The sequence below is a fragment of the Notothenia rossii genome, assembly GCF_949606895.1.
Source record: "Notothenia rossii genome assembly, chromosome: 3".
NCBI classification, from domain to species: domain Eukaryota; kingdom Metazoa; phylum Chordata; class Actinopteri; order Perciformes; family Nototheniidae; genus Notothenia; species Notothenia rossii.
The window spans coordinates 75,531,781-75,559,608 of NC_136901.1; the positions used below are offsets into that span (position 1 = coordinate 75,531,781).

The window sequence follows — 27,828 nt, forward strand, 5'->3', positions numbered from 1 at the left end:
AAATATCCTAATCCAAAGTGTTTGCCGAACTGAATAGCAATGAGATCGTTGTCCTTGCTGCTTGAAGCTGAAGTATAGTTTATTTAGTCGATGTTTATTGACTCAGCAGCCACCTTCTCTCTTTTAGTATTGAATAACTTTGATATGTTTAAAAATAACACACCATTAACCAAAGTGTTTATTATATGATTCACATTTCTGCAGTGAGAAAAGGGGTCGCATGGTGTCAGTGGAAAGTTAGAAATCAGCAGTGCACGAGATTGTCGTCATTGCAGTTTGGTTCCTCCTCCTGACAACATTTTACTTCGATACTGACAGGACCATTTATCTGCTCTTGGCTTCATACATGATCGGTTTAGCGCAATTTCTGTATATATATGAAGTGCATTAACACGTCAATATATACATGTAAGAAATTGCAGGATTTCGTCTTCACAGCAAAACTATACAGATTGTAATGGATGACTGATGATTTCGAGTTTAACCATGGAACAAAGAAGATGCGGGATGCGGAGGGCGCAAGGATGTTTGCTCGGCTGCGTGGTTGCTGTGCTTTTGTGGAGCGTGGCTTCAGCGCAAATACGATATTCAATCTCGGAGGAAGTTAACGAAGGAACTGCGGTGGGAAATATAGCAAAAGATCTGGGATTAGACAAAAGGACACTGAAAGACAGGAAGTATCGGATTGTTTCCAGTAATGCGGATCCGCTTTTCCATGTTAATCAAAACGATGGTGTCCTGTATGTGAGCCGGAAGATTGACAGAGAGGAGGTGTGCGCGCAGAGCAGTACGTGTTTAATGAATCTGAAAACCGTGCTGGAAAACCCTCTGGAAGTACATTACGTTGGTGTGGAAGTGCTGGATATAAATGATCATTTTCCTAGTTTCCCAGAGCAAGAAACTACGTTGGAGATTTCCGAGTCTGTAATACCGGGAGTGCGTATTCAGCTTAAAGCCTCGAGAGATCCAGACAGTGGGCCTTTCTCCGTGCAACACTATAAGCTTAATGACAACGATCATTTCCGTTTGGAAATTAAGGATAAAGGAGCCGATGGTAAAATACCAATATTGGTTATTCAGAAATCTTTAGACAGAGAAACTAAAGGAAGCCATTCATTACTACTGACTGCACTGGATGGAGGGAAACCTCCGAAATCTGGAACTATGAATATTGTAGTGAATGTTCTAGATGTTAATGATAATGCACCTGTTTTCTACAAAGAAGTTTATTCTGTGATGATCGATGAAAATGCTCCAATAGGTACAACAGTCATACAAGTCAATGCAACTGATTTAGACGAAGGGCCAAACGGGGAAGTAGTTTATTCATTTACTAATAGTATAAACAGAAGGTTGTTAAAAATATTTGATATCAATCCATCAACAGGTGAAATAACTGTGAAAAGTTTAATAGACTACGAGGAGAAAGACATTTATGAGATTGAAATTCAAGCAACAGATAAAGGTATTGCTCCACTGGCTACAGAAAAAAGTGTCAATATTAAAATAGTAGACATTAATGATAATGCACCTGAGATTGAAGTTACTTCATTTTCAAACTCTATCCCTGAAGATTCAAGACCTGGAACAACAATAGCCCTTATCAGTGTAAATGATTTGGACTCTGGTCTCAATGGAAAAGTGATTTGCTCCATAGGTGAGGATGTTCCTTTTGCTTTAATACCATCTTTACAAGACAACATGTTTTCATTAGTGACCAAATTCCACCTGGATAGAGAGAAACAGTCACAATATGTCCTGACAGTAACTGCAAAAGATGCTGGTCAACCTCCATTATCATCTGAGAAGACAATACATGTAGTGGTTTCAGATGTGAATGACAACAGTCCAGAGTTTTCACTGAGTCCATATACTTTCTATATCACTGAAGCTAATGAGCCAGGTACCTCTGTGTTTTCTGTTAAAGCTTTTGATCGTGATGAGAACGATAATGCACTAATAACTTATCATATTCTCAGAGATGGCAGTGAAGGAAATAAATTGACCTCATTTCTCAACATCAACTCAGAAACTGGAGATATTTTGGGGCTAAAAAGCTTTGACTTCGAGACTCTGAAAACGTTCCAGTTCCAAGTTGTCGCCACAGATTCTGGAACTCCGTCACTAAGCAGCAACGTCACAGTGCACGTGTTCATTCTGGATCAGAACGACAACGCTCCAGTCATCCTGTATCCGGTCAGCTCTAACGGTTCTGCTGAAGGTGTGGAGGAGATTCCCCGCAATGTGAACGCAGGACACTTGGTGACTAAAGTCAGAGCCTATGACGCTGATATAGGATATAACGGCTGGTTACTGTTCTCACTGCAGGAAGTTACTGCCCACAGTCTCTTTGGTTTGGACCGCTATACAGGACAGATCAGAACACTTCGCTCATTCACAGAGACGGACGAGGCTGAGCATAAACTGCTCATACTGGTGAAAGACAATGGCAACGTTTCCCTGTCAGCAACAGCTACTGTGGTTGTTAAACTTGTGGAGCCCAGAGAGGCCTTTGCCGCAGCTGATGTTCAAAGTGCAACAAAGGACGATGAGGATAATAATGTGACTTTTTACCTGATGATAACTTTGGGCACAGTCTCAACACTTTTTCTCATCAGTATCATCGTTCTGATTGCAATGCAGTGCTCTAAGTCCACAGACTATACTTCTAAATATCTACAAGAGACTAACTATGATGGGACACTGTGTCACAGCATCCAGTACAGATCTGGAGACAAGCGCTACATGTTAGTTGGACCCAGAATGAGTATAGGATCTACTATAGTCCCGGGCAGCCATGCCAACACACTAGTGCTCCCCAACAGGAGGGGGACATCCACAGAGGTAAGAAAATGATTTGCAAAAACCGTGGCATGATTCTACTGGCAGCGTTGTTCGTTAATTCGTAATTGAAAAACTCTAAATTAAATACAGCACTTGTACAGTTTGATAGGCATATAAGTAGAAGTAGTAGAGAGTAGAAGGATATTTGTTTTGTATATTTGAGTCTTCAGCTGCAATTTTTATTAAACTGTTTAACCTGAAGTGAAATGCTGTTATCAACAAGTGTCATTATGGGGTGAGATATGCTTATACTCCTGTGTTTGTCATTTTGTAGTCTCCTGCTTTTTTCCATATTCTGATACTACAACATAGGCTACGTTGATGCTTCAAAGAACATTACCTTCACTTGGACTAATGTGTGATTCGAGGTTGCAAGACCTCTTCAATGTATTGTACATTTACACATATGACTGGACGAATCGTCTCTCTGCTGTCCACGTTGCTTTAAAGTTTTACTCTGCTGCTCTGATACCCGCTAATACACTGTGCAAAATGTCAAACCAACTTTAAATTGGGTATAGATATATCAAACATTTTTTAAACATAATTTGCATCATCCATTTGTTTTAGAGGAATGAATGTGGTTATTGTTAAATCTGGTTAAGGCATCGCATTATGTGATGTAACCAAGTAAACACTACTCAAGGTAAAGTAAATCATTATAAACACATGTTTTCATTTCGCTATCACAAAATGTACATAAACGTTGATTTCCTTGTAGTGAGCAAGCATATCGCATGGTGTCAGTGTGTCAGAAAAATAGCGTTTTAACTTGTCGTTACTGGGCGTTTGATCCACCTCTTTTTAGTGCTCTCAGTTCGATACTGCAATTCTGCTTGGCGGCTGGCTGCCGCATTTATACACATTGCCCCGTGTGTTAACATGTTTTTAACGGAGTGAATATTTGCATACCCGGATGTGTTGATCTATATTTTTACAAGACAGTTACTTGCCCTGAGAGGAATCCTTACCGTTTTTGTTTTTAATCATGGAACAAAGAGGATGCGTGGCAAGAATGGCGAGTAGACGGTGGATCGGCTGCGTGGTTGCTGTGCTTTTGTGGAGCGCAACATCGGCACAATTACGATATTCAATCTCGGAGGAAGTTAACGAAGGAACTGTGGTTGGAAATATAGCTAAAGATCTGGGTTTAGATAAAAGCACACTGAAATACAGGAAGTATCGGATTGTTTCCAGTAATGCGGATCCGCTTTTCCATGTGAATCAGAACGATGGTGTCCTGTATGTGAGCCGGAAGATTGACAGAGAAGGGGTGTGCGAGCGAAGCAGTACGTGTTTAATAAATCTGAAAACTGTGCTAGAAAATCCCTTGGAGGTGCACTATGTTGGAGTGGAGGTGATGGATATAAATGACCATTCTCCCAGTTTCCCAGACGAAGAGAAAACGTTAGAGATCTTTGAGTCAGTCTTACCCGGTGCAAGATTTCCACTACAAGCTGCACGAGATCCAGACGGTGGTCCCTTCACTGTTCAGCAGTATAAACTCAGCCACAATGGCCACTTTCGTTTAGAGGTTAAAGACCATGGTGAAGATGGAAAAATACCTGTATTAATTGTGCAAAAATCTTTAGATAGAGAGGTTTCCGCAAGACAGTCATTAATGCTGACTGCACTAGATGGAGGAAAACCTCCGAAATCTGGTACTATGAATATTCTAGTAAAAGTTTTAGATGTAAATGATAATGCGCCTGTATTCTCTAAAGACTTAAACTCAGTAATGCTTGAGGAAAATACTCCAATAGGCACAACAATCTTACAGGTGAATGCGACAGATCTGGATGAAGGACTAAATGGAGAAATAGTTTACTCGTTTAGCAACAGCGTAAATCGTAAATTCTTTAAGCTATTTGAAATCAACCAATCAACAGGGGAGATAATTGTTAAAGGTTTAATAAACTACGAGGATAAGGACCGATATGAAATTGAAGTTCAAGCAACAGATAAAGGTCCTGCTCCACTGGCTACACAAAAAAGTGTCGTCATAAAGATAGAAGACATTAATGATAACGCACCTGAGATTGAAGTTACCTCCTTTTCAAACTCTATCCCTGAAGATTCAAGACCTGGAACTACGGTAGCCCTTATCAGTGTAAATGACTTGGACTCTGGTCTCAATGGAAAAGTGATTTGCTCCATAGGTGAGGATGCTCCTTTTGCTTTAACTCCATCATTACAAGACAACATGTTTTCATTAGTGACCAAATCCCCCCTGGATAGAGAGAAACAGTCACAATATGTCCTGACAATAACTGCAAAAGATGCTGGTGAACCTCCATTATCATCTGAGAACACAATACATGTTCAGGTTTCAGATGTGAATGACAACAGTCCAGAGTTTTCATTGAGTCCATATACTTTCTATATCACTGAAGCTAATGAGCCAGGTACCTCTGTGTTTTCTGTTAAAGCTCTTGATCGTGATGAGAACGATAATGCACTAATAACTTATCATATTCTCAGAGATGGCAGAGAAGGAAAAAAAATGACTTCATTTTTAAATATCAACTCTGAAACTGGAGATATTTTGGCGCTAAAAAGCTTTGACTTTGAGACTCTGAAAACGTTCCAGTTCCAAGTTGTCGCCTCAGATTCTGGAACTCCGTCACTAAGCAGCAACGTCACAGTGCACGTGTTCATTCTGGATCAGAACGACAACGCTCCAGTCATCCTGTATCCGGTCAGCTCTAACGGTTCCGCTGAAGGTGTGGAGGAGATTCCCCGCAATGTGAACGCAGGACACTTGGTGACTAAAGTCAGAGCCTATGACGCTGATATAGGATATAACGGCTGGTTACTGTTCTCACTGCAGGAAGTTACTGCCCACAGTCTCTTTGGTTTGGACCGCTATACAGGACAGATCAGAACACTTCGCTCATTCACAGAGACAGACGAGGCTGAGCATAAACTGCTCATACTGGTGAAAGACAATGGCAACGTTTCCCTGTCAGCAACAGCTACTGTGGTTGTTAAACTTGCTGAGCCCAGAGAAGCTTTTGCTGTTGCTGATGTTAAAAGTGCAACAAAGGATGATGAGGATAATAATGTGACTTTTTACCTGATGATAACTTTGGGCTCAGTCTCAACACTTTTTCTCATCAGTATCATCGTGCTGATTGCAATGCAGTGCTCTAAGTCCACAGACTATACTTCTAAATATCTACAAGAGACTAACTATGATGGGACACTGTGTCACAGCATCCAGTACAGATCTGGAGACAAGCGCTACATGTTAGTTGGACCCAGAATGAGTATAGGATCTACTATAGTCCCGGGCAGCCATGCCAACACACTAGTGCTTCCTGACAGGAGGGGAACATCTACAGAGGTAAGATTTAAAGTTTTACTCTCGCTCATTTACGACGTTGAGCCTGATTGTGTTGGAATAACACACAATGTATACTTTTTTATATAATGATATGCTCTCGAAGTGTGTGTATCTACAATTATTTATATATGTTAATGCTACATTATTTGTAGTCTTGGCATATTCTTGTATAATGTAATTGTTTACACAGAAGGCTACTTTTTCATGGCAAACACTCTTAGGGGAAATTGGAAGAGAGCCCTGTTATCAAAATATTGTTAAAATGACAATCTTGCTCATCGTCCTGTTTTGTGAGTCAAATATGTTGGGTGCAAGTTATTGCTGTCCGCGCTGCTGAAATAAATGATCAAATTCGTCTCAAGGTAGTATTCGATGGAATAATGTTAAATGGGTTATGTCTCCGTGGGCTCCTACTCTCTAATGAAGGGGGCCTCTTTGCCTTCTCTGTCCTTTAGAAGAGGGGAAATGCTGCCTCTAGTCTTCATTGTTAGGGACATTTATTTTTCGTGTAAAATCTTCCTTTAAATACATTTTGTTGTTAACAAATGAAGTACTGCAGTGTGATTCTCGATCACTTGGTGTCAGTATAATAACAAATAATGATTTACTATGTTTTCGTCATAGCCACTAGACACACCCCCTTCCCCTTTCTAAAGCCGTCATCGACAGACCTGTATACTTGACGGGTTGAATTCTCAATTCAGCATTAAAATAGTCTGATGCTCTGCTGGAGAACGATTGGATTATAACAAAAGGTGTTAAGAACGGATTATATGTCAGAATACAAGTGAAGCTCTTAGAAAGCTGTTTTTATGTTAACATTTTTCATTTATGATGGAACAAAGACGACGCCACACATGGAGAGAGCGGACAAAGTGGCTTGCTTTCATGACGGTTTTGGTTACGTTTTGGAGCGGAGCGTCAGGACAATTTCGATATTCCATCTCCGAGGAAGTGAAAATAGGAACAGCAGTGGGAAATATAGCCAAGGATTTAGGTGTTGACAAGAGCACACTGAAAGAGAGGGGGTACCGTATTGTCTACGGCTCCACGGAGCCTCCTTTTCGAGTGAATCAAGACGATGGTATCTTGTATGTAAACCAAATCATTGACAGAGAGGAAGTGTGCGGCCGTAGCAAGGTTTGTGTAATCGACTTAAAAACCATGCTAGAAAACCCACTGGAGGTGCACTATGTTGCAGTGGAGATTATGGATGTAAACGACCACTCGCCATGCTTTCCCGAACATGAAAATAAGATAGAGATTTCTGAATCTGCATTACCTGGAGCAAGATTTCAGTTACAAGCTGCTCGTGATGCTGATAGTGGTTCATTATCCGTTCAGCAGTATAAATTGAGTCAGAACGAATATTTTGGTTTGGAAGTGAAAGATCGTGGTGAGGACCGCAAAACACCTGGTTTGATTCTTCAAAAAGCACTTGATAGAGAGTCTGTCAAGACCCATACGTTACTTCTGACAGCCATTGATGGAGGTAAACCTCCGCGATCCGGAAACATGACAATAATTGTTCATGTGTCCGATGTCAATGATAACCCCCCCGTTTTCACCAAGGAGTCATACACTGCTCAGCTTAAAGAAAATTCTCCTCTAGGAAAAAATGTGATTCAAGTTAATGCAACAGATTTGGATGAAGGTTTAAATGGTGAAGTTATATATTCATTTGGAAAAGACGTGGATGCACTGGCACGTGCACGTTTTGATTTGAATGATATGACTGGAGTTATTTCTGTGTCAGGGGCCATAGATTATGAAGAATGTAGCAGATATGAGATTGATATTCAGGCATCCGACAAAGGTGCAGCTACACTTTCTACAGACAAAAGCGTTATTATAAATATTGTGGACTTAAACGACAATGCACCAGAGATGGAAGTGACATCTTTTTCGCGTGATCTACCTGAAGATTCAAAACCAGGAACAACAGTAGCCTTGATAAGTGTTAAAGATTCGGACTCTGGTCTCAACGGGAAAGTGAAGTGCTATATTAGCCAAGATCTTCCTGTTATGCTCACTCCATCTTTACAAAACAACATGTATTCACTTGTAACAAAAATGCTTTTGGATCGAGAGAAGGAATCGAGATATAACGTTAAAATTGTATGTAAAGACACAGGGGAACCATCCTTATCATCGGAAAAAAATATAAACATTGTTGTGTCAGATGTAAATGACAACAGCCCAGTGTTTACAAAGAACCCATATACCTTCTACATAACTGAGAACAACAACCCAGGAGGGTCTGTTTTATCCGTGACAGCCAGTGATGAAGATGACGGTAATAATGCTCTCATTTCATATTACATAGTAAGAGACAGAGGGGCAGAGCAGTTATTTACCTCATTTCTAAATATAAATACTGAAACTGGAGATATTTCGGCGCTAATAAGCTTTGACTTTGAGACTCTGAAAACGTTCCAGTTCCAAGTTGTCGCCACAGATTCTGGAACTCCGTCACTAAGCAGCAACGTCACAGTGCACGTGTTCATTCTGGATCAGAACGACAACGCTCCATTCATCCTGTATCCGGTCAGCTCTAACGGTTCTGCTGAAGGTGTGGAGGAGATTCCCCGTAATGTGAACGCAGGACACTTGGTGACTAAAGTCAGAGCCTATGACGCTGATATAGGATATAACGGCTGGTTACTGTTCTCACTGCAGGAAGTTACTGCCCACAGTCTCTTTGGTTTGGACCGCTATACAGGACAGATCAGAACACTTCGCTCATTCACAGAGACAGACAAGGCAGAGCATAAACTGCTCATACTGGTGAAAGACAATGGCAACGTTTCCCTGTCAGCAACAGCTACTGTGGTTGTTAAACTTGTGGAGCCCAGAGAGGCTTTTGCTGCTGCTGATGTTAAAAGTGCAACAAAGGACGATGAGGATAATAATGTGACTTTTTACCTGATGATAACTTTGGGCTCAGTCTCAACACTTTTTCTCATCAGCATCATCGTGCTGATTGCAATGCAGTGCTCTAAATCCACAGACTATACTTCTAAATATCTACAAGAGACTAACTATGATGGGACACTGTGTCACAGCATCCAGTACAGATCTGGAGACAAGCGGTACATGTTAGTTGGACCCAGAATGAGTATAGGATCTACTATAGTCCCGGGCAGCCATGCCAACACACTAGTGCTCCCTGACAGGAGGGGGACATCCACAGAGGTAAGACACATATTGGCAAAAACCGTGGCATGTTTCTACTGGCAGCGTTGTTTGTTAATTCGTAATTGAAAAACTCTAAATTAAATACAGCACTTGTACAGTTTGATAGGTATATAAGTAGAAGTAGTAGAGAGTAGAAGGATATTTTTTTTGTATATTTGAGTCTTCAGCTGCAATTTTTATTTAATTGTTTAACCGGAAGTGAAAAGCTGTTATCAACAAGTGTCATTATGGGGTGAGATATGCTTACTCCTCTGTTTGTCAGTTTGTAGTCTCCTGCTTTTTTCCATATTCTGACAAACACATACTACAACATAGGCTACGTTGATGCTTCAAAGAACATTACCTTCACTTGGACTAATGTGTGATTCGAGGTTGCAAGGCTTCTTCAATATATTTTACATTTACAAATATGACTGGACGAATCATAACTGCCTCTCTGCTGTCCACGGTGCTTTAAAGTTTTACTCTGCTGCTCTGATACCTGTTAATACACTGTGCAAAATTTCAAACCAATTTTAAATGAGCTATAGATATATCAAACATGTTTTAAACATAATCTGCATCATCCATTTGTTTTAGAGGAATGAATGCGTTTATTGTTAAATCTGGTTAAGGCATCGCATTATGTGATGTAACCAAGTAAACACTACTCAGGGTAAAGTAAATCATTATGAAAAAACATGTTTTCATTTCGCTATCACAAAATGTAGCCTACATAAACGTTGATTTCCTTGTAGTGAGCAAGCATATCGCATGGTGTCAGTGTGTCAGAAAAATAGCGTTTTAACTTGTCGTTACTGGGCGTTGGATCCACCTCTTTTTAGTGCTCTCAGTTCGATACTGCAATTCTGCTTGGCGGCTGGCTGCCGCATTTATACACATTGCCCCGTGTGTTAACATGTTTTTAACGGAGTGAATATTTGCATACCCGGATGTGTTGATCTATATTTTTACAAGACGGTTACTATCCCTGTGAGGAATCCTTACCGTTTTTGTTTTTAATCATGGAACAAAGAGGATGCGTGGCAAGAATGGCGAGTAGACGGTGGATCGGCTGCGTGGTTGCTGTGCTTTTGTGGAGCGCAACATCGGCACAATTACGATATTCAATCTCGGAGGAAGTTAACGAAGGAACTGTGGTTGGAAATATAGCTAAAGATCTGGGTTTAGATAAAAGCACACTGAAATACAGGAAGTATCGGATTGTTTCCAGTAATGCGGATCCGCTTTTCCATGTGAATCAGAACGATGGTGTCCTGTATGTGAGCCGGAAGATTGACAGAGAAGGGGTGTGCGAGCGAAGCAGTACGTGTTTAATAAATCTGAAAACTGTGCTAGAAAATCCCTTGGAGGTGCATTATGTTGGAGTGGAGGTGATGGATATAAATGACCATTCTCCCAGTTTCCCAGACGAAGAGAAAACGTTAGAGATCTCTGAATCAGTCTTACCCGGGGCAAGATTTCCACTACAAGCTGCACGAGATCCAGACGGTGGTCCCTTCACTGTTCAGCAGTATAAACTCAGCCACAATGGCCACTTTCGTTTAGAGGTTAAAGACCATGGTGAAGATGGGAAAATACCTGTATTAATTGTGCAAAAATCTTTAGATAGAGAGGTTTCCGCAAGACAGTCATTAATGCTGACTGCACTAGATGGAGGAAAACCTCCGAAATCTGGTACTATGAATATTCTAGTAAAAGTTTTAGATGTAAATGATAATGCGCCTGTATTCTCTAAAGACTTAAACTCAGTAATGCTTGAGGAAAATACTCCAATAGGCACAACAATCTTACAGGTGAATGCGACAGATCTGGATGAAGGACTAAATGGAGAAATAGTTTACTCGTTTAGCAACAGCGTAAATCGTAAATTCTTTAAGCTATTTGAAATTAACCAATCAACAGGGGAGATAATTGTTAAAGGTTTAATAAACTACGAGGATAAGGACCGATATGAAATTGAAGTTCAAGCAACAGATAAAGGTCCTGCTCCACTGGCTACACAAAAAAGTGTCGTCATAATGATAGTTGACGTGAATGATAATGCACCTGAGATTGAAGTTACCTCCTTTTCAAACTCTATCCCTGAAGATTCAAGACCTGGAACTACAGTAGCCCTTATCAGTGTAAATGACTTGGACTCTGGTCTCAATGGAAAAGTGATTTGCTCAATAGGTGAGGATGCTCCTTTTGCTTTAACTCCATCATTACAAGACAAAATGTTTTCATTAGTGACCAAATCCCCCCTGGATAGAGAGAAACAGTCACAATATGTCCTGACAATAACTGCAAAAGATGCTGGTGAACCTCCATTATCATCTGAGAAGACAATACATGTAGTGGTTTCAGATGTGAATGACAACAGTCCAGAGTTTTCACTGAGACCATATACTTTCTATATCACTGAAGCTAATGAGCCAGGTACCTCTGTGTTTTCTGTTAAAGCTCTTGATCGTGATGAGAACGATAATGCACTAATAACTTATCATATTCTCAGAGATGGCAGTGAAGGAAATAAATTGACCTCATATTTAAATATTAACTCTGAAACTGGAGATATTTTGGCACTAAAAAGCTTTGACTTTGAGACTCTGAAAACGTTCCAGTTCCAAGTTGTCGCCTCAGATTCTGGAACTCCGTCACTAAGCAGCAACGTCACAGTGCACGTGTTCATTCTGGATCAGAACGACAACGCTCCAGTCATCCTGTATCCGGTCAGCTCTAACGGTTCTGCTGAAGGTGTGGAGGAGATTCCCCGCAATGTGAACGCAGGACACTTGGTGACTAAAGTCAGAGCCTATGACGCTGATATAGGATATAACGGCTGGTTACTGTTCTCACTGCAGGAAGTTACTGCCCACAGTCTCTTTGGTTTGGACCGCTATACAGGACAGATCAGAACACTTCGCTCATTCACAGAGACAGACGAGGCTGAGCATAAACTGCTCATACTGGTGAAAGACAATGGCAACGTTTCCCTGTCAGCAACAGCTACTGTGGTTGTTAAACTTGTGGAGCCCAGAGAGGCTTTTGCTGCTGCTGATGTTAAAAGTGCAACAAAGGATGATGAGGATAATAATGTGACTTTTTACCTGATGATAACTTTGGGCTCAGTCTCAACACTTTTTCTCATCAGTATCATCGTGCTGATTGCAATGCAGTGCTCTAAATCCACAGACTATACTTCTAAATATCTACAAGAGACTAACTATGATGGGACACTGTGTCACAGCATCCAGTACAGATCTGGAGACAAGCGCTACATGTTAGTTGGACCCAGAATGAGTATAGGATCTACTATAGTCCCGGGCAGCCATGCCAACACACTGGTGCTCCCTGACAGGAGGGGAACATCCACAGAGGTAAGACAAATACATATTCCAGCTTCCTGTCCTTTCGTCACGTGTATAGCAATGTCAATGTGATGGTAATTATTTGCTTATATTTCAACATTTTGACTTCAAATTACATTGGATCATGTCTAACATGTACACTTTAAAGTTTTGTTTGGATATAGGATCTGCAGTTGAGGTAGCATCTTCGTCTTATCTTGCTGAAATCATTTGTTTTTTCATACTTTATCCTTGTTGTTGAATAGTTGGTGATGTATGAGTCAATGCCATTTTCCATAACGATTAGGGTAATGTATTCCTGATGAACATATTTTACCGTGATTTAATTGTAATACACGTTTCAAATTGATGCCAAAGTAACAACATAGCCTACTGATGTAAAAACCATGAATTAATCCTGTGACAAGTCTGCAGAAAAGACGGTAGGCGAAAAACCTTTTAAAATGCGTGTTTTCTGAATGGAGATCGGATCGACCAGGATAAACTAACCTGTAGCTCAGGGGTGGGCAAGCTTTTTGGCTCAGGGGCCACAATGAGTTTTAAAATTTGACAGACGGGCCGGGCCAGTAGCAGATCGGTGAAAACATATTTAGCTGTCCACTCCTCATTAAACACTCGGCACTCATTGTCGACTTTTCTTTTTTTTGGTCCACTCATTCTTACAGATGCAGATTCAAAGGTGATTTGGTTCAAAGGTGAATTATTGCGTCATTGCGTCATCGTTTACGTGATGACGTACCCGTTGATTTTTGTTCTTATGACTCACACAGCGTTTTACGTCGCTGATTTTCTCCGCAACACCGCTCACTATACATCAATAGAGGACTGCGTCGGGTAGTTTTTAATCATACGAAACCAGGTTAAATTAAATAACTACTTCTCCAACCGTATACCTTTCTCCAGAGTGCCGTGGTGCATTGTTTATTAATGTGGTTCAACGGGATTACCGCCCGCTGCATTGCTGCTGGTTTATTCTACTGTTAACTCACGGCAATAGCCGCCGTAAAGTATTCACTGTCCGACTGTCACACAAGCAGCTGATAAATATCCCCCATCCCAATCAGTGAATGTGTTTCAGTCTGAATTGACGCTGTTTGGCATCACAACGCTGTTATGAAAGTTTATCTGGCATTCTACAGGTGATATTAGCATAGCAACCGAAGCTAATCAGATTATCTTGACTACTTGTTGCTATCATATTGTGGCATAAGCCGTTTTCTACAAGCATATTTTACCGGTGTACTTTTCGTTATGATTTTACTGTGATGGCCACATGTAGCCCATGTATTGATTCCATCCGATAAAACAACAGGAAAACGTCTGCCTCTTCACAATTGTCAATAACAGTGAACGGATGGTCAAAATAAACAGAATTACACTAAGCCTGGTTAGTGTTCCCTTACTTTATATAAGTGTGTGGTTGCGTTCTAGTCACTTTGCACAGCGCTACTGCTTGTTACAACTTGTATTCTCTGTACTCGCCATGAACTGTTATTGCTCAGGTTAATCTCGACCCCCTCCAATGTAAGCGTGACCTATTTGGTTCTTAGATCTTGCCGGGTTGCCGAGTGGGGCCAGCTGAATAGACCAAACTCCAGCAAAGGTCAATTGTGTCTAGAGTGCGCCATCTAGTGGGATCAACTGAAATGCCGGGTATTGCAGGAAAAAGGCAAAATGAATGCGGTCTTTACTATAATTTGGACAATTTTGTACCAATATTCGGCGGGCCGGATTAAAATGGTTTGAGGAGATGTGAGCTTTATGTGCTAATTAAACTTTAAAGTTTTGATTAGGATATAGGATCTGCTCTTGAGGCAGCATCTTTGTTTTATCTGGCTGAAACCATTTAGTTTTTCATACTTTATCCTTGTTGTTGAATAGTTTGTGATGTATGAGTCAATGCAGTTTTCCATAACGGATTAGGGTAATGTATCCTAAACTTCTAAGTGCAGGAGGAAGTGACTCTGTCCATGGTGCTAACACATGTAGCACTGTTTGTTGGCATTCCTGGTTGCCCTTCACAATTATTACCATATGTACTTTTTTGGACATAATCAAGAAGTGAACTTGAATAAGGATATGCATTATTATTTTGTTATCGTAGTCAATCACGTTGTCAGTACCTTTATCAACTCTATCAAAACATTTCTGACTTAATGTCCTGCTTGACGTTCTGTATTATCTTGGCAATGATATGGACAATGCTTGTGACCCTTTTTTTATTAATTTTGGTTTGGCATGATGTTGACTTTGTATCTTGTCTTATAACACCCTATATTAACCTTCTTTTATTTAAAGAAAGGCTTGTTGATTTAAAATGGCAGGCGTACGATACGACAGGGAAACAAATAATATCCTAATCCAAAGTGTTTGCCGAACTGAAAAGCGTTGAGATCGCTGTCCTTGGCGCTTGAAGCTGAAGGAGTTTATTCAGTCGATGTGTATAGACTCGGCAGCCGCCTCCACTCTTTTAGTATTGAATAACTTTGATATGGTTAAAAACAAAATACTATTGACCAAAGTGTTTATTCTATGCCTCACATTTTTGCAGTGAGAAAAGGGGTCGCATGGTGTCAGTGAAAAGATCAAATTCAGCAGTACACGAGATTGTCGTCATTGCAGTTTGGTTCCTCCTCCTGACAACATTTGACTTCAATACTGACTGGAGCGTGTCTCTACTCATGCCTTGATAGATGATCGGTTTAGCGCAATTTATGGAAATACAGGAAGCTATTTAATATGTATATTTACATCTGAGAAAGCGCTGGATTTCGTCTTCACAGCCAAACTATAAAGATTGCAATGGATTAATGATGATTTCGGGTTTAATCATGGAACAAAGAAGATGCGAGATGCGGAGGGCGCGAGAAGGGTTTCTTCGCTGCGTGGTTGCTGTGCTTTTGTGGAGCGCGGCCTCAGCGCAAATACGATATTCAATCTCGGAGGAAGTTAACGAAGGAACTGTGGTTGGAAATATAGCAAAAGATCTGGGATTAGATAAAAGCACACTGAAAGACAGGAAGTATCGGGTTGTTTCCAGTAATGCAGATCCGCTTTTCCACGTGAATCAAAACGATGGTGTCCTGTATGTGAGCCGGAAGATTGACAGAGAGGAGGTGTGCGCGCAGAGCAGTACGTGTTTAATGAATCTGAAAACTGTGCTGGAAAACCCTCTGGAGGTGCATTATGTTGTTGTGGAAGTGCTGGATATCAATGACCATTCTCCAAGTTTTCCAGAGGAAGAGAAACAGTTGGACATTTTTGAGTCTGTGTTGCCCGGAGCAAGATTTCAGCTAAAAGCATCACGGGACCCGGACAGTGGTCCTTTCTCCGTGCAACGCTATAAACTCAGCCAAAACGATTACTTCCGTTTGGAGGTTAGGGATAAAGGAGAGGATGGTAAAATACCAATATTGATTTTACAAAAATCTTTAGATAGGGAAGGCGCAGGGATAAACACGTTAGTGTTGACGGCACTGGATGGAGGGAAACCTCCGAAATCTGGTAATATGAATATTGTAGTAAAAGTTATGGATGTAAATGATAACACACCCATTTTCTCTAAAGATGGTTATTCTGTTACGCTCTCTGAAAATGCCCCAGTAGGTACCAACATCGTACAGGTGAATGCAACTGATTTAGATGAAGGTCAGAATGGAGAGGTGTATTACTCATTTGGTAACAGTGTAAATAATAAACTATTTGAGCTTTTTAATATTAATCCATCAACAGGTGAGATAACTGTCAAAGGTCTGATAGACTATGAGCAGAGGGAAAACTACGAACTTGAAATTCAGGCATCAGATAAAGGACTTGCTCCACAAACTACAGAAAAAAGTGTTATAATCCAGATAGTTGATGTCAATGATAATGCACCTGAGATTGAAGTTACCTCCTTTTCAAACTCTATCCCTGAAGATTCAAGACCTGGAACTACAGTAGCCCTTATCAGTGTAAATGACTTGGACTCTGGTCTCAATGGAAAAGTGATTTGCTCCATAGTTGAGGATGCTCCTTTTGCTTTAAATCCATCCTTACAAGACAAAATGTTTTCATTAGTGACCAAATCCCCTCTGGATAGAGAGAAACAGTCACAATATGTCCTGACAGTAACTGCAAAAGATGCTGGTGAACCTCCATTATCATCTGAGAAGACAATACATGTAGTGGTTTCAGATGTGAATGACAACAGTCCAGAGTTTTCACTGAGTCCATATACTTTCTATATCACTGAAGCTAATGAGCCAGGTACCTCTGTGTTTTCTGTTAAAGCTTTTGATCGTGATGAGAATGATAATGCTCTAATAACCTATCATATTCTCAGAGATGGCAGTGAAAGAAAAAAAGTAACTTCATTTTTAAATATCAACTCTGAAACTGGAGATATTTTGGCGCTAAAAAGCTTTGACTTTGAGACTCTGAAAACGTTCCAGTTCCAAGTTGTCGCCACAGATTCTGGAGCTCCGTCACTAAGCAGCAACGTCACAGTGCACGTGTTCATTCTGGATCAGAACGACAACGCTCCAGTCATCCTGTATCCGGTCAGCTCTAACGGTTCTGCTGAAGGTGTGGAGGAGATTCCCCGCAATGTGAACGCAGGACACTTGGTGACTAAAGTCAGAGCCTATGATGCTGATATAGGATATAACGGCTGGTTACTGTTCTCACTGCAGGAAGTTACTGCCCACAGTCTCTTTGGTTTGGACCGCTATACAGGACAGATCAGAACACTTCGCTCATTCACAGAGACAGACGAGGCTGAGCATAAGCTGCTCATACTGGTGAAAGACAATGGCAACGTTTCCCTGTCAGCAACAGCTACTGTGGCTGTTAAACTTGTGGAGCCCAGAGAGGCTTTTGCTGCTGCTGATGTTAAAAGTGCAACAAAGGATGATGAGGATAATAATGTGACTTTTTACTTGATGATAACTTTGGGCTCAGTCTCAACACTTTTTCTCATCAGTATCATCGTGCTGATTGCAATGCAGTGCTCTAAGTCCACAGACTATACTTCTAAATATCTACAAGAGACTAACTATGATGGGACACTGTGTCACAGCATCCAGTACAGATCTGGAGACAAGCGCTACATGTTAGTTGGACCCAGAATGAGTATAGGATCTACTATAGTCCCGGGCAGCCATGCCAACACACTAGTGCTTCCTGACAGGAGGGAGACATCTACAGAGGTAAGATCCAAAGTTTTACTCTCGCTCCTTTACGACGTTGAGCCTGATTGTGTTGGAATAACACACAATGTATACTTTTTAATATAATTGCATTCTCTCAGAGTGTGTGTATTTCATGGCAAACACTCTTACGGGAGATGGGAAGAGAACCCTGTTATCAACTTATTGTTACAATGACAAACTTGGTCATCGTCCTGTTTTGTGAGTCAAATATGTTGATGAGTGCAAGTTATCGCTGTCCGCGTTTTTGAAATCAATTATCAAATCCGTCTCAAGGTAGTATGACAGTATATGTTAAATGGGTTATGTCTCCGTGGGCTCTCTCTCTAGAACGAAGGGGGCATATTTGCCTTCTCTGTCCTTTAGAAGAGGGGAAATGCTGCAGTTTTCATTGTTAGGGAAATACATTTTTCGTGTAAAATCTTCCTTTAAATATATTTTGTTGCTAACAAATGAAGTACTGCAGTGTGATTTTCGATCACTTGGTGTCAGTATAAAACAAATAATGATTTACTTAGTTTTCGTCAGAGTCACTAGACACACCCCCTTCTCCTTTCTAAAGCCGCCATCGACAGACCCGTATACGTGACGGGTTGAATACTCAATTCAGCATACAAATAGTCTGATGCTCTGCTGGAGAACGATTGGATTATAACAAAAGGTGTTAAGAACGGATTATATGTCAGAATACAAGTGAAGCTCTTAGAAAGCTGTTTTTATGTAAAATAATGTCATTTATGATGGAACAAAGACGACGCCAGACATGGAGAGAGCGGACAAAGTGGCTTGCTTTCATGACGGTTTTGGTTACGTTTTGGAGCGGAGCGTCAGGACAATTTCGATATTCCATCTCCGAGGAAGTGAAAATAGGAACAGCAGTGGGAAATATCGCAAAGGATTTAGGTGTTGACAAGAGCACACTGAAAGAGAGGGGGTACCGTATTGTCTACGGCTCCACGGAGCCTCCTTTTCGAGTGAATCAAGACGATGGTATCTTGTATGTAAACCAAATCATTGACAGAGAGGAAGTGTGCGGCCGGAGCAAGGTTTGTGTAATCGACTTAAAAACCGTGCTAGAAAACCCACTGGAGGTGCACTATGTTGCAGTGGAGATTATGGATGTAAACGACCACTCGCCATGCTTTCCCGAAAATGAAAATAAGATAGAGATTTTTGAATCTGCATTACCTGGAGCAAGATTTCAGTTACAGGCTGCTCGTGATGCTGATAGTGGTTCATTATCCGTTCAGCAGTATAAATTGAGTCAGAACGAACATTTTCGTTTGGAAGTGAAAGATCGTGGTGAGGACCGCAAAACACCTGGTTTGATTCTTCACAAAGCACTTGATAGAGAGTCTGTCAAAACCCATACGTTACTTCTTACAGCCATTGATGGAGGTAAACCTCCGCGATCCGGAAACATGACAATAATTGTTCATGTGTCCGATGTCAATGATAACCCCCCCGTTTTTACCAAGGAGTCATACACTGCTCAGCTAAAAGAAAATTCTCCTCTAGGAAAAAATGTGATTCAAGTTAATGCAACAGATTTGGATGAAGGTTTAAATGGTGAAGTTATATATTCATTTGGAAAAGACGTGGATGCACGGGCACGTGCACGTTTTGATTTGAATTATATGACTGGAGTTATTTCTGTGTCAGGGGCCATAGATTATGAAGAATGTAGCAGATATGAGATTGATATTCAGGCATCCGACAAAGGTGCAGCTACACTTGCTACAGACAAAAGTGTTATTATAAATATTGTGGACTTAAACGACAATGCACCAGAGATGGAAGTGACATCTTTTTCGCGTGATCTACCTGAAGATTCAAAACCAGGAACAACAGTAGCCTTGATAAGTGTTAAAGATTCGGACTCTGGTCTCAACGGGAAAGTGATGTGCTACATTAGCCAAGATCTTCCTGTTATGCTCACTCCATCTTTACAAAACAACATGTATTCACTTGTAACAAAAATGCTTTTGGATCGAGAGAAGGAATCGCAATATAACGTTGCAATTGTATGTAAAGACGCAGGGGAACCATCCTTATCATCGGAAAAAAATATAAACATTGTTGTGTCAGATGTAAATGACAACAGCCCAGTGTTTACAAAGAACCCATATACCTTCTACATAACTGAGAACAACAACCCAGGAGGGTCTTTTTTATCCGTGACAGCCAGTGATGAAGATGACGGTAATAATGCTCTCATTTCATATTACATAGTAAGAGACAGAGGGGCAGAGCAGTTATTTACCTCATTTCTAAATATAAATACTGAAACTGGAGATATTTCGGCGCTAAAAAGCTTTGACTTTGAGACTCTGAAAACGTTCCAGTTCCAAGTTGTCGCCACAGATTCTGGAACTCCGTCACTAAGCAGCAACGTCACAGTGCACGTCTTCATTCTGGATCAGAACGACAACGCTCCAGTCATCCTGTATCCGGTCAGCTCTAACGGTTCTGCTGAAGGTGTGGAGGACATTCCCCGCAATGTGAACGCAGGACAATTGGTGACTAAAGTCAGAGCCTATGACGCTGATATAGGATATAACGGCTGGTTACTGTTCTCACTGCAGGAAGTTACTGCCCACAGTCTCTTTGGTTTGGACCGCTATACAGGACAGATCAGAACACTTCGCTCATTCACAGAGACAGACAAGGCAGAGCATAAACTGCTCATACTGGTGAAAGACAATGGCAACGTTTCCCTGTCAGCAACAGCTACTGTGGTTGTTAAACTTGTGGAGCCCAGAGAGGCTTTTGCTGCTGCTGATGTTAAAAGTGCAACAAAGGACGATGAGGAAAATAATGTGACTTTTTACCTGATGATAACTTTGGGCTCAGTCTCAACACTTTTTCTCATCAGTATCATCGTGCTGATTGCAATGCAGTGCTCTAAATCCACAGACTATACTTCTAAATATTTACAAGAGACTAACTATGATGGGACACTGTGTCACAGCATCCAGTACAGATCTGGAGACAAGCGGTACATGTTAGTTGGACCCAGAATGAGTATAGGATCTACTATAGTCCCGGGCAGCCATGCCAACACACTAGTGCTCCCTGACAGGAGGGGGACATCTACAGAGGTAAGACAAATACATATTCCAGCTTCCTGTCCTTTCATCACGTCTATAGCATTGTCAATGTGATGGTGATTATTTACTTATGTTTCAACATTTTGACTTCAAATTACATTGGATCATGTCTAACATGTACACTTTAAAGTTTTGTTTGGATATAGAATCTGCAGTTGACGCAGCATCTTCGTTTTATCTGGCTGAAATCATTTGTTTTTTCATACTTTATCCTTGTTGTTGAATAGTTTGTGATGTATGAGTTAATGACGTTTCCCATAACAATTAGGGTAATTTATTCCTAAACCTCTAAGTGCAGGAGGAAGTGACTCTGTCCGTGGTGCTAACACATGTAGTACTGTTTGTTGGCATTCCCGGTTGCCTTTCACAATTATTACCATATGTACTTTTTTGGACATAATCATAGAAGTGAACTTGATTAAGGATATGCTTCTTTTTTTTGTATCGTTGTCAATCACGTTGTCAGTACCTTTATCAACTCTATCAAAAACATTTCTGACTTAATGTCCTGCTTGACGTTCTGTATTATCTTGGCAATGATATGGACAATGCTTGTGACCCTTTTTTTTATTAATTTTGCTTTGGTATGATGTTGACTTTGTAGCTTGTCTTATAACACCCTATATTAACCTTCTTTTATTTAAAGAAAGGATTGTTGATTTAAAATGTCAGGCGTACTATAAGACAGGAAAAATAATAATATCCTAATCCAAAGTGTTTGCCGAACTGAAAAGCGTTGAGATCGCTGTCCTTGGCGCTTGAAGCTGAAGGAGTTTATTCAGTCGATGTGTATAGACTCGGCAGCCGCCTTCTCTCTTTGAGTATTGAATAACTTTGATATGGTTAAAAACAAAATACCATTGACCAAAGTGTTTATTATATGCCTCACATTTCTGCAGTGAGAAAAGGGGTCGCATGGTGTCAGTGAAAAGATCAAATTCAGCAGTACACGGGATTGTCGTCATTGCAGTTTGGTTCCTCCTCCTGACAACATTTTACTTCAATACTGACTGGAGCGTGTATCTACTCATGCCTTGATAGAAGATCGGTTTAGCGCAATTTATGGAAATACAGGAAGCTATTTAATATGTATATTTACATCTGAGAAAGCGCTGGATTTCGTCTTCACAGCCAAACTATAAAGATTGCAATGGATTAATGATGATTTCGGGTTTAACCATGGAACAAAGAAGATGCGAGATGCGGAGGGCGAGAGGATGGTTTCTCCGCTGCGTGGTTGCTGTGCTTTTGTGGAGCGCGGCCTCAGCGCAAATACGATATTCAATCTCGGAGGAAGTTAACGAAGGAACTGCGGTTGGAAATATAGCGAAAGATCTGGGATTAGATAAAAGCACACTGAAAGACAGGAAGTATCGGATTGTTTCCAGTAATGCAGATCCGCTTTTCCACGTGAATCAAAACGATGGTGTCCTGTATGTGAGCCGGAAGATTGACAGAGAGGAGGTGTGCGCGCAGAGCAGTACGTGTTTAATGAATCTGAAAACTGTGCTGGAAAACCCTCTAGAGGTGCATTATGTTGGCGTGGAAGTGCTGGATATCAATGACCATTCTCCAAGTTTTCCAGAGGAAGTGAAACAGTTAGACATTTCTGAGTCTGTGTTGCCCGGAGCAAGATTTCAGCTAAAAGCATCACGGGACCCGGACAGTGGTCCTTTCTCCGTGCAACGCTATAAACTCAGCCAAAACGATTACTTCCGTTTGGAGGTTAGGGATAAAGGAGAGGATGGTAAAATACCAATATTGGTTTTACAAAAATCTTTAGATAGGGAAGGAGCAGGGATAAACACATTAGTGTTGACGGCACTGGATGGAGGGAAACCTCCAAAATCTGGTAATATGAATATTGTAGTAAAAGTTATGGATGTAAATGATAACACACCCATTTTCTCTAAAGATGGTTATTCTGTTACGCTCTCTGAAAATGCCCCAGTAGGTACCACCATCGTACAGGTGAATGCAACTGATTTAGATGAAGGTCAGAATGGAGAGGTGTATTACTCATTTGGTAACAGTGTAAATAATAAACTATTTGAGCTTTTTAATATTAATCCATCAACAGGTGAGATAAGTGTCAAAGGTCTGATAGACTATGAACAAAGGGACAAGTACGAAATTGAAATTCAGGCATCAGATAAAGGATTTGCTCCTCTAACTGAAGAAAAAAGTGTTATAATCCAGATAGTTGATGTCAATGATAATCCACCTGAGATTGAAGTTACCTCCTTTTCAAACTCTATCCCTGAAGATTCAAGACCTGGAACTACAGTAGCCCTTATCAGTGTAAATGACTTGGACTCTGGTCTCAATGGAAAAGTGATTTGCTCCATAGTTGAGGATGCTCCTTTTGCTTTAACTCCATCCTTACAAGACAAAATGTTTTCATTAGTGACCAAATCCCCTCTGGATAGAGAGAAACAGTCACAATATGTCCTGACAGTAACTGCAAAAGATGCTGGTGAACCTCCATTATCATCTGAGAAGACAATACATGTAGTGGTTTCAGATGTGAATGACAACAGTCCAGAGTTTTCACTGAGTCCATATACTTTCTATATCACTGAAGCTAATGAGCCAGGTACCTCTGTGTTTTCTGTTAAAGCTCTTGATCGTGATGAGAACGATAATGCACTAATAACCTATCATATTCTCAGAGATGGCAGAGAAGGAAAAAAAATGACTTCATTTTTAAATATCAACTCTGAAACTGGAGATATTTTGGCACTAAAAAGCTTTGACTTTGAGACTCTGAAAACGTTCCAGTTCCAAGTTGTTGCCACAGATTCTGGAACTCCGTCACTAAGCAGCAACGTCACAGTGCACGTCTTCATTCTGGATCAGAACGACAACGCTCCAGTCATCCTGTATCCGGTCAGCTCCAACGGTTCTGCTGAAGGTGTGGAGGAGATTCCCCGCAATGTGAACGCAGGACACTTGGTGACTAAAGTCAGAGCCTATGACGCTGATATAGGATATAACGGCTGGTTACTGTTCTCACTGCAGGGAGTTACTGCCCACAGTCTCTTTGGTTTGGACCGCTATACAGGACAGATCAGAACACTTCGCTCATTCACAGAGACAGACGAGGCTGAGCATAAACTGCTCATACTGGTGAAAGACAATGGCAACGTGTCCCTGTCAGCAACAGCTACTGTGGTTGTTAAACTTGTGGAGCCCAGAGAGGCTTTTGCTGCTGCTGATGTTAAAAGTGCAACAAAGGATGATGAGGATAATAATGTGACTTTTTATCTGATGATAACTTTGGGCTCAGTCTCAACACTTTTTCTCATCAGCATCATCGTGCTGATTGCAATGCAGTGCTCTAAGTCCACAGACTACACTTCTAAATATCTACAAGAGACTAACTATGATGGGACACTGTGTCATAGCATCCAGTACAGATCTGGAGACAAGCGGTACATGTTAGTTGGACCCAGAATGAGTATAGGATCTACTATAGTCCCGGGCAGCCATGCCAACACACTAGTGCTCCCTGACAGGAGGGGAACATCTACAGAGGTAAGATAAATATAACCATATTCCAACTCCCTAACTTTTCATGTAGTACTGTCATTGCCATTTTAATATTTACATTTAATTAACATGACATCAAATTACATTGGATCATGTTTGATATGAATACTGAAACGCTTGTGTTTAGAAGAATAGCATCTGCTCATGAGGCAGCATCTTCGTCCTCTCAGACTTCAATCAGTTGTTTTTGCAACTTTTATACTTGTTGTTGGACAGTTGGTGATTTACAGTATATGTTAATATAGTTTTCCATAGCCATCAGGTAATCTTTTCATACCCGTTTTAGGGCAGACGCAAATGTCTGCGTCCGGGGAACTGAAACGTGTTAAATACGCAGCCCCAGCTTTTGGCACATCAATTGGAACTTCTTAATTCATTGATTATGACTCGTTGTTGTTCAATACATTAAATGCAAATGCAATATTTCTTAACATTATATGGACTTTTTTGTCTAATATTGTTCTATGAATTTTTTATAATATTATTTGTTTATGTCAAGCAGTGTTGCAATAACGTTCTGAATCGCATGGTGTCGGTATAATGGCAAATAGTGTGTCAGAGCTTTTGGTCATCGTCTTTAATCCAATCATGTATTTCTGCGTGAAAAGGGCTTGAGCACAAAACTAGCTCCATTCGTTTCGCAGGACAGTCTTGGCAATGAAACACAGTATGCAAAGGAATAGGCCCGATTATTGTTTCCTGACCACACAGTTATAGATACCGGATTATTCTTTTTTTTCTGTGCATAATGGAACAAAGCGGGCGGCAGCCGTGGATAGCGCGATGGAGATGTTTCGTATACATGGCAGCTTTCGTAACGTGTTGGAGCGAAGCCTCAGCTCAGATCAGTTATTCCATCTCTGAAGAAGTGAAAGAAGGAAGTGTTGTTGGAAACATTGCCAAAGACTTGGGAATTGATAAGGCTACGTTGAAAGCTAGAGAGTATCGTATTGTTGGCAGTTCAACGGAACCCCTTTTTCGTTTCAATATGGACGACGGCATCCTGTACGTCACTAGGAAAGTGGACAGGGAAGAGATCTGTGAACGAAGCAACGCATGTATAATCAACCTTAAAACCGTGCTAGAAAATCCTCTGGAAATCCATTATGTAGCTATAGAGGTGCAGGATGTAAACGACCACTCCCCCGTGTTCCCAGAGAAGCAGAAGCGCCTGGAGATATTTGAATCTACATTACCGGGAGCACGGTTCCAGCTACAGCCTGCACGCGACCCAGACGCTGGTCAGTTTACTGTTCAGCAGTATAAACTCAGCCAAAACGATCACTTTCGTTTGGAAATCAAGGAGAGGGGCGAAGATCGGAAGATGCCCTTTTTGATTCTGCAGAAGCAGTTAGACAGAGAGGCTATGAGAGAGCACAAGCTCCTGCTTACTGCTATTGATGGTGGGAGGCCAGCGAGGTCTGGAACAGTAGAAATAGTAATTCAGGTACTTGACGTTAATGACAATTCTCCGATTTTTACAAAAGATGTATATTCTGCTATATTAAATGAAAACGCAGCCCTCGGAACGTTAGTTATTCAGGTTAATGCGACTGATTTGGATGAGGGTGCAAACAGCGAAATTATTTACGCATTTGGTAAAGAAATGGATGTACATTTGCAAAAACTATTTAATATAGATCCAGAGACGGGCGAAATAAAAGTGACGGGAAAAATTGATTTTGAACAAAATGAAAGCTATGAAATTGATATACAAGCTTCAGATAAAGGTACTATTCCTATTTCTACATACAAATCTGTGATAATAAAGGTAATTGACTACAACGACAATCCCCCAGAGATAGAAATTACATCATTTTCCAAATCAGTTCCCGAAGATTCCAGAATTGGAACAACAGTAGCTTTAATCAGCATCAATGATTTAGATTCAGGTCCTAATGGGAAGGTTTCCTGCTTTATACGTAATGATTGTCCTTTCGCTATTACTCCATCCTTGCGAGACAATATGTACGCAGTAGTGACCAAATCAAAACTAGACAGAGAAGTTAAGTATTTGTATGAACTTACAGTAGTGGCAAAAGACACCGGAGAGCCACCGCTTTCCTCTGAAAAAATAATAAGTGTTGTTGTGTCAGATGTGAACGATAACCGACCACAGTTTTCACTGAGCCCGTATACATTCTATGTTACTGAAAACAATAACCTAGCAGCACCTGTATTTTCAGTAAGGGCATCTGACCTTGATGATAGTGATAATGCACATATTTCATATTACATTCCCAGGGAGAGCAGTGGAAAAACGTTTGGTCTGTTTTTAAATATAAATAGTGAAACTGGAGATATATCAGCACTAAAAAGCTTTGACTTTGAGACTCTGAAAACGTTCCAGTTCCAAGTTGTCGCCACAGATTCTGGAACTCCGTCACTAAGCAGCAACGTAACAGTGCACGTGTTCATTCTGGATCAGAACGACAACGCTCCAGTCATCCTGTATCCGGTCAGCTCTAACGGTTCTGCTGAAGGTGTGGAGGAGATTCCCCGCAATGTGAACGCAGGACACTTGGTGACTAAAGTCAGAGCCTATGACGCTGATATAGGATATAACGGCTGGTTACTGTTCTCACTGCAGGAAGTTACTGCCCACAGTCTCTTTGGTTTGGACCGCTATACAGGACAGATCAGAACACTTCGCTCATTTACAGAGACGGACGAGGCTGAGCATAAACTGCTCATACTGGTGAAAGACAATGGCAACGTTTCCCTGTCAGCAACAGCTACTGTGGTTGTTAAACTTGTGGAGCCCAGAGAGGCTTTTGCTGCTGCTGATGTTAAAAGTGCAACAAAGGATGATGAGGATAATAATGTGACTTTTTACCTGATGATAACTTTGGGCTCAGTCTCAACACTTTTTCTCATCAGTATCATCGTGCTGATTGCAATGCAGTGCTCTAAATCCACAGACTACACTTCTAAATATCTACAAGAGACTAACTATGATGGGACACTGTGTCACAGCATCCAGTACAGATCTGGAGACAAGCGCTACATGTTAGTTGGACCCAGAATGAGTATAGGATCTACTATAGTCCCGGGCAGCCATGCCAACACACTGGTGCTCCCTGACAGGAGGGGGACATCTACAGAGGTAAGACAAATATAGTAACAATATGACAACACCATGTGAAAAATAATGATAATTATTATTTCCTTCCATGTCGAATATACTTAGAAATCTGTATCCCACAATTGGATGGGTTAACATCCTGGGATATTAC

General features: G+C 40.9%; 2 protein-coding genes across 18 annotated transcripts in view; both read left to right on the forward strand.

The window, feature by feature from the left end:
• Window positions 1-27,828, forward strand: part of LOC307031523 (protocadherin alpha-8-like) — a 96,091-nt gene that overhangs the window by 57,299 nt on the left and 10,964 nt on the right. The window lies entirely within an intron of this gene.
• LOC307031494 (protocadherin alpha-C2-like) overlaps window positions 1-27,828 on the forward strand; it is a gene marked incomplete at its 5' end in the record, with an annotated part of 199,614 nt that overhangs the window by 14,667 nt on the left and 157,119 nt on the right. For 2 of the 12 annotated variants that reach the window (XM_079668650.1, XM_079668637.1), the window contains one exon: window positions 7,025-9,385. The exons of 3 other annotated variants lie outside the window; for them this stretch is intronic. In XM_079668650.1, coding sequence (XP_079524776.1) covers window positions 7,025-9,385 — 2,361 coding nt within the window. Of the gene's footprint in view, window positions 1-329; window positions 2,845-3,721; window positions 6,191-7,024; window positions 9,386-10,266; window positions 12,751-15,417; window positions 17,931-19,028; window positions 21,032-22,526; window positions 24,578-25,238; window positions 27,699-27,828 lie in introns of those variants that run through there. 7 more of the 12 variants (XM_079668648.1, XM_079668627.1, XM_079668629.1 and 4 more) reach the window with 7 other exon arrangements.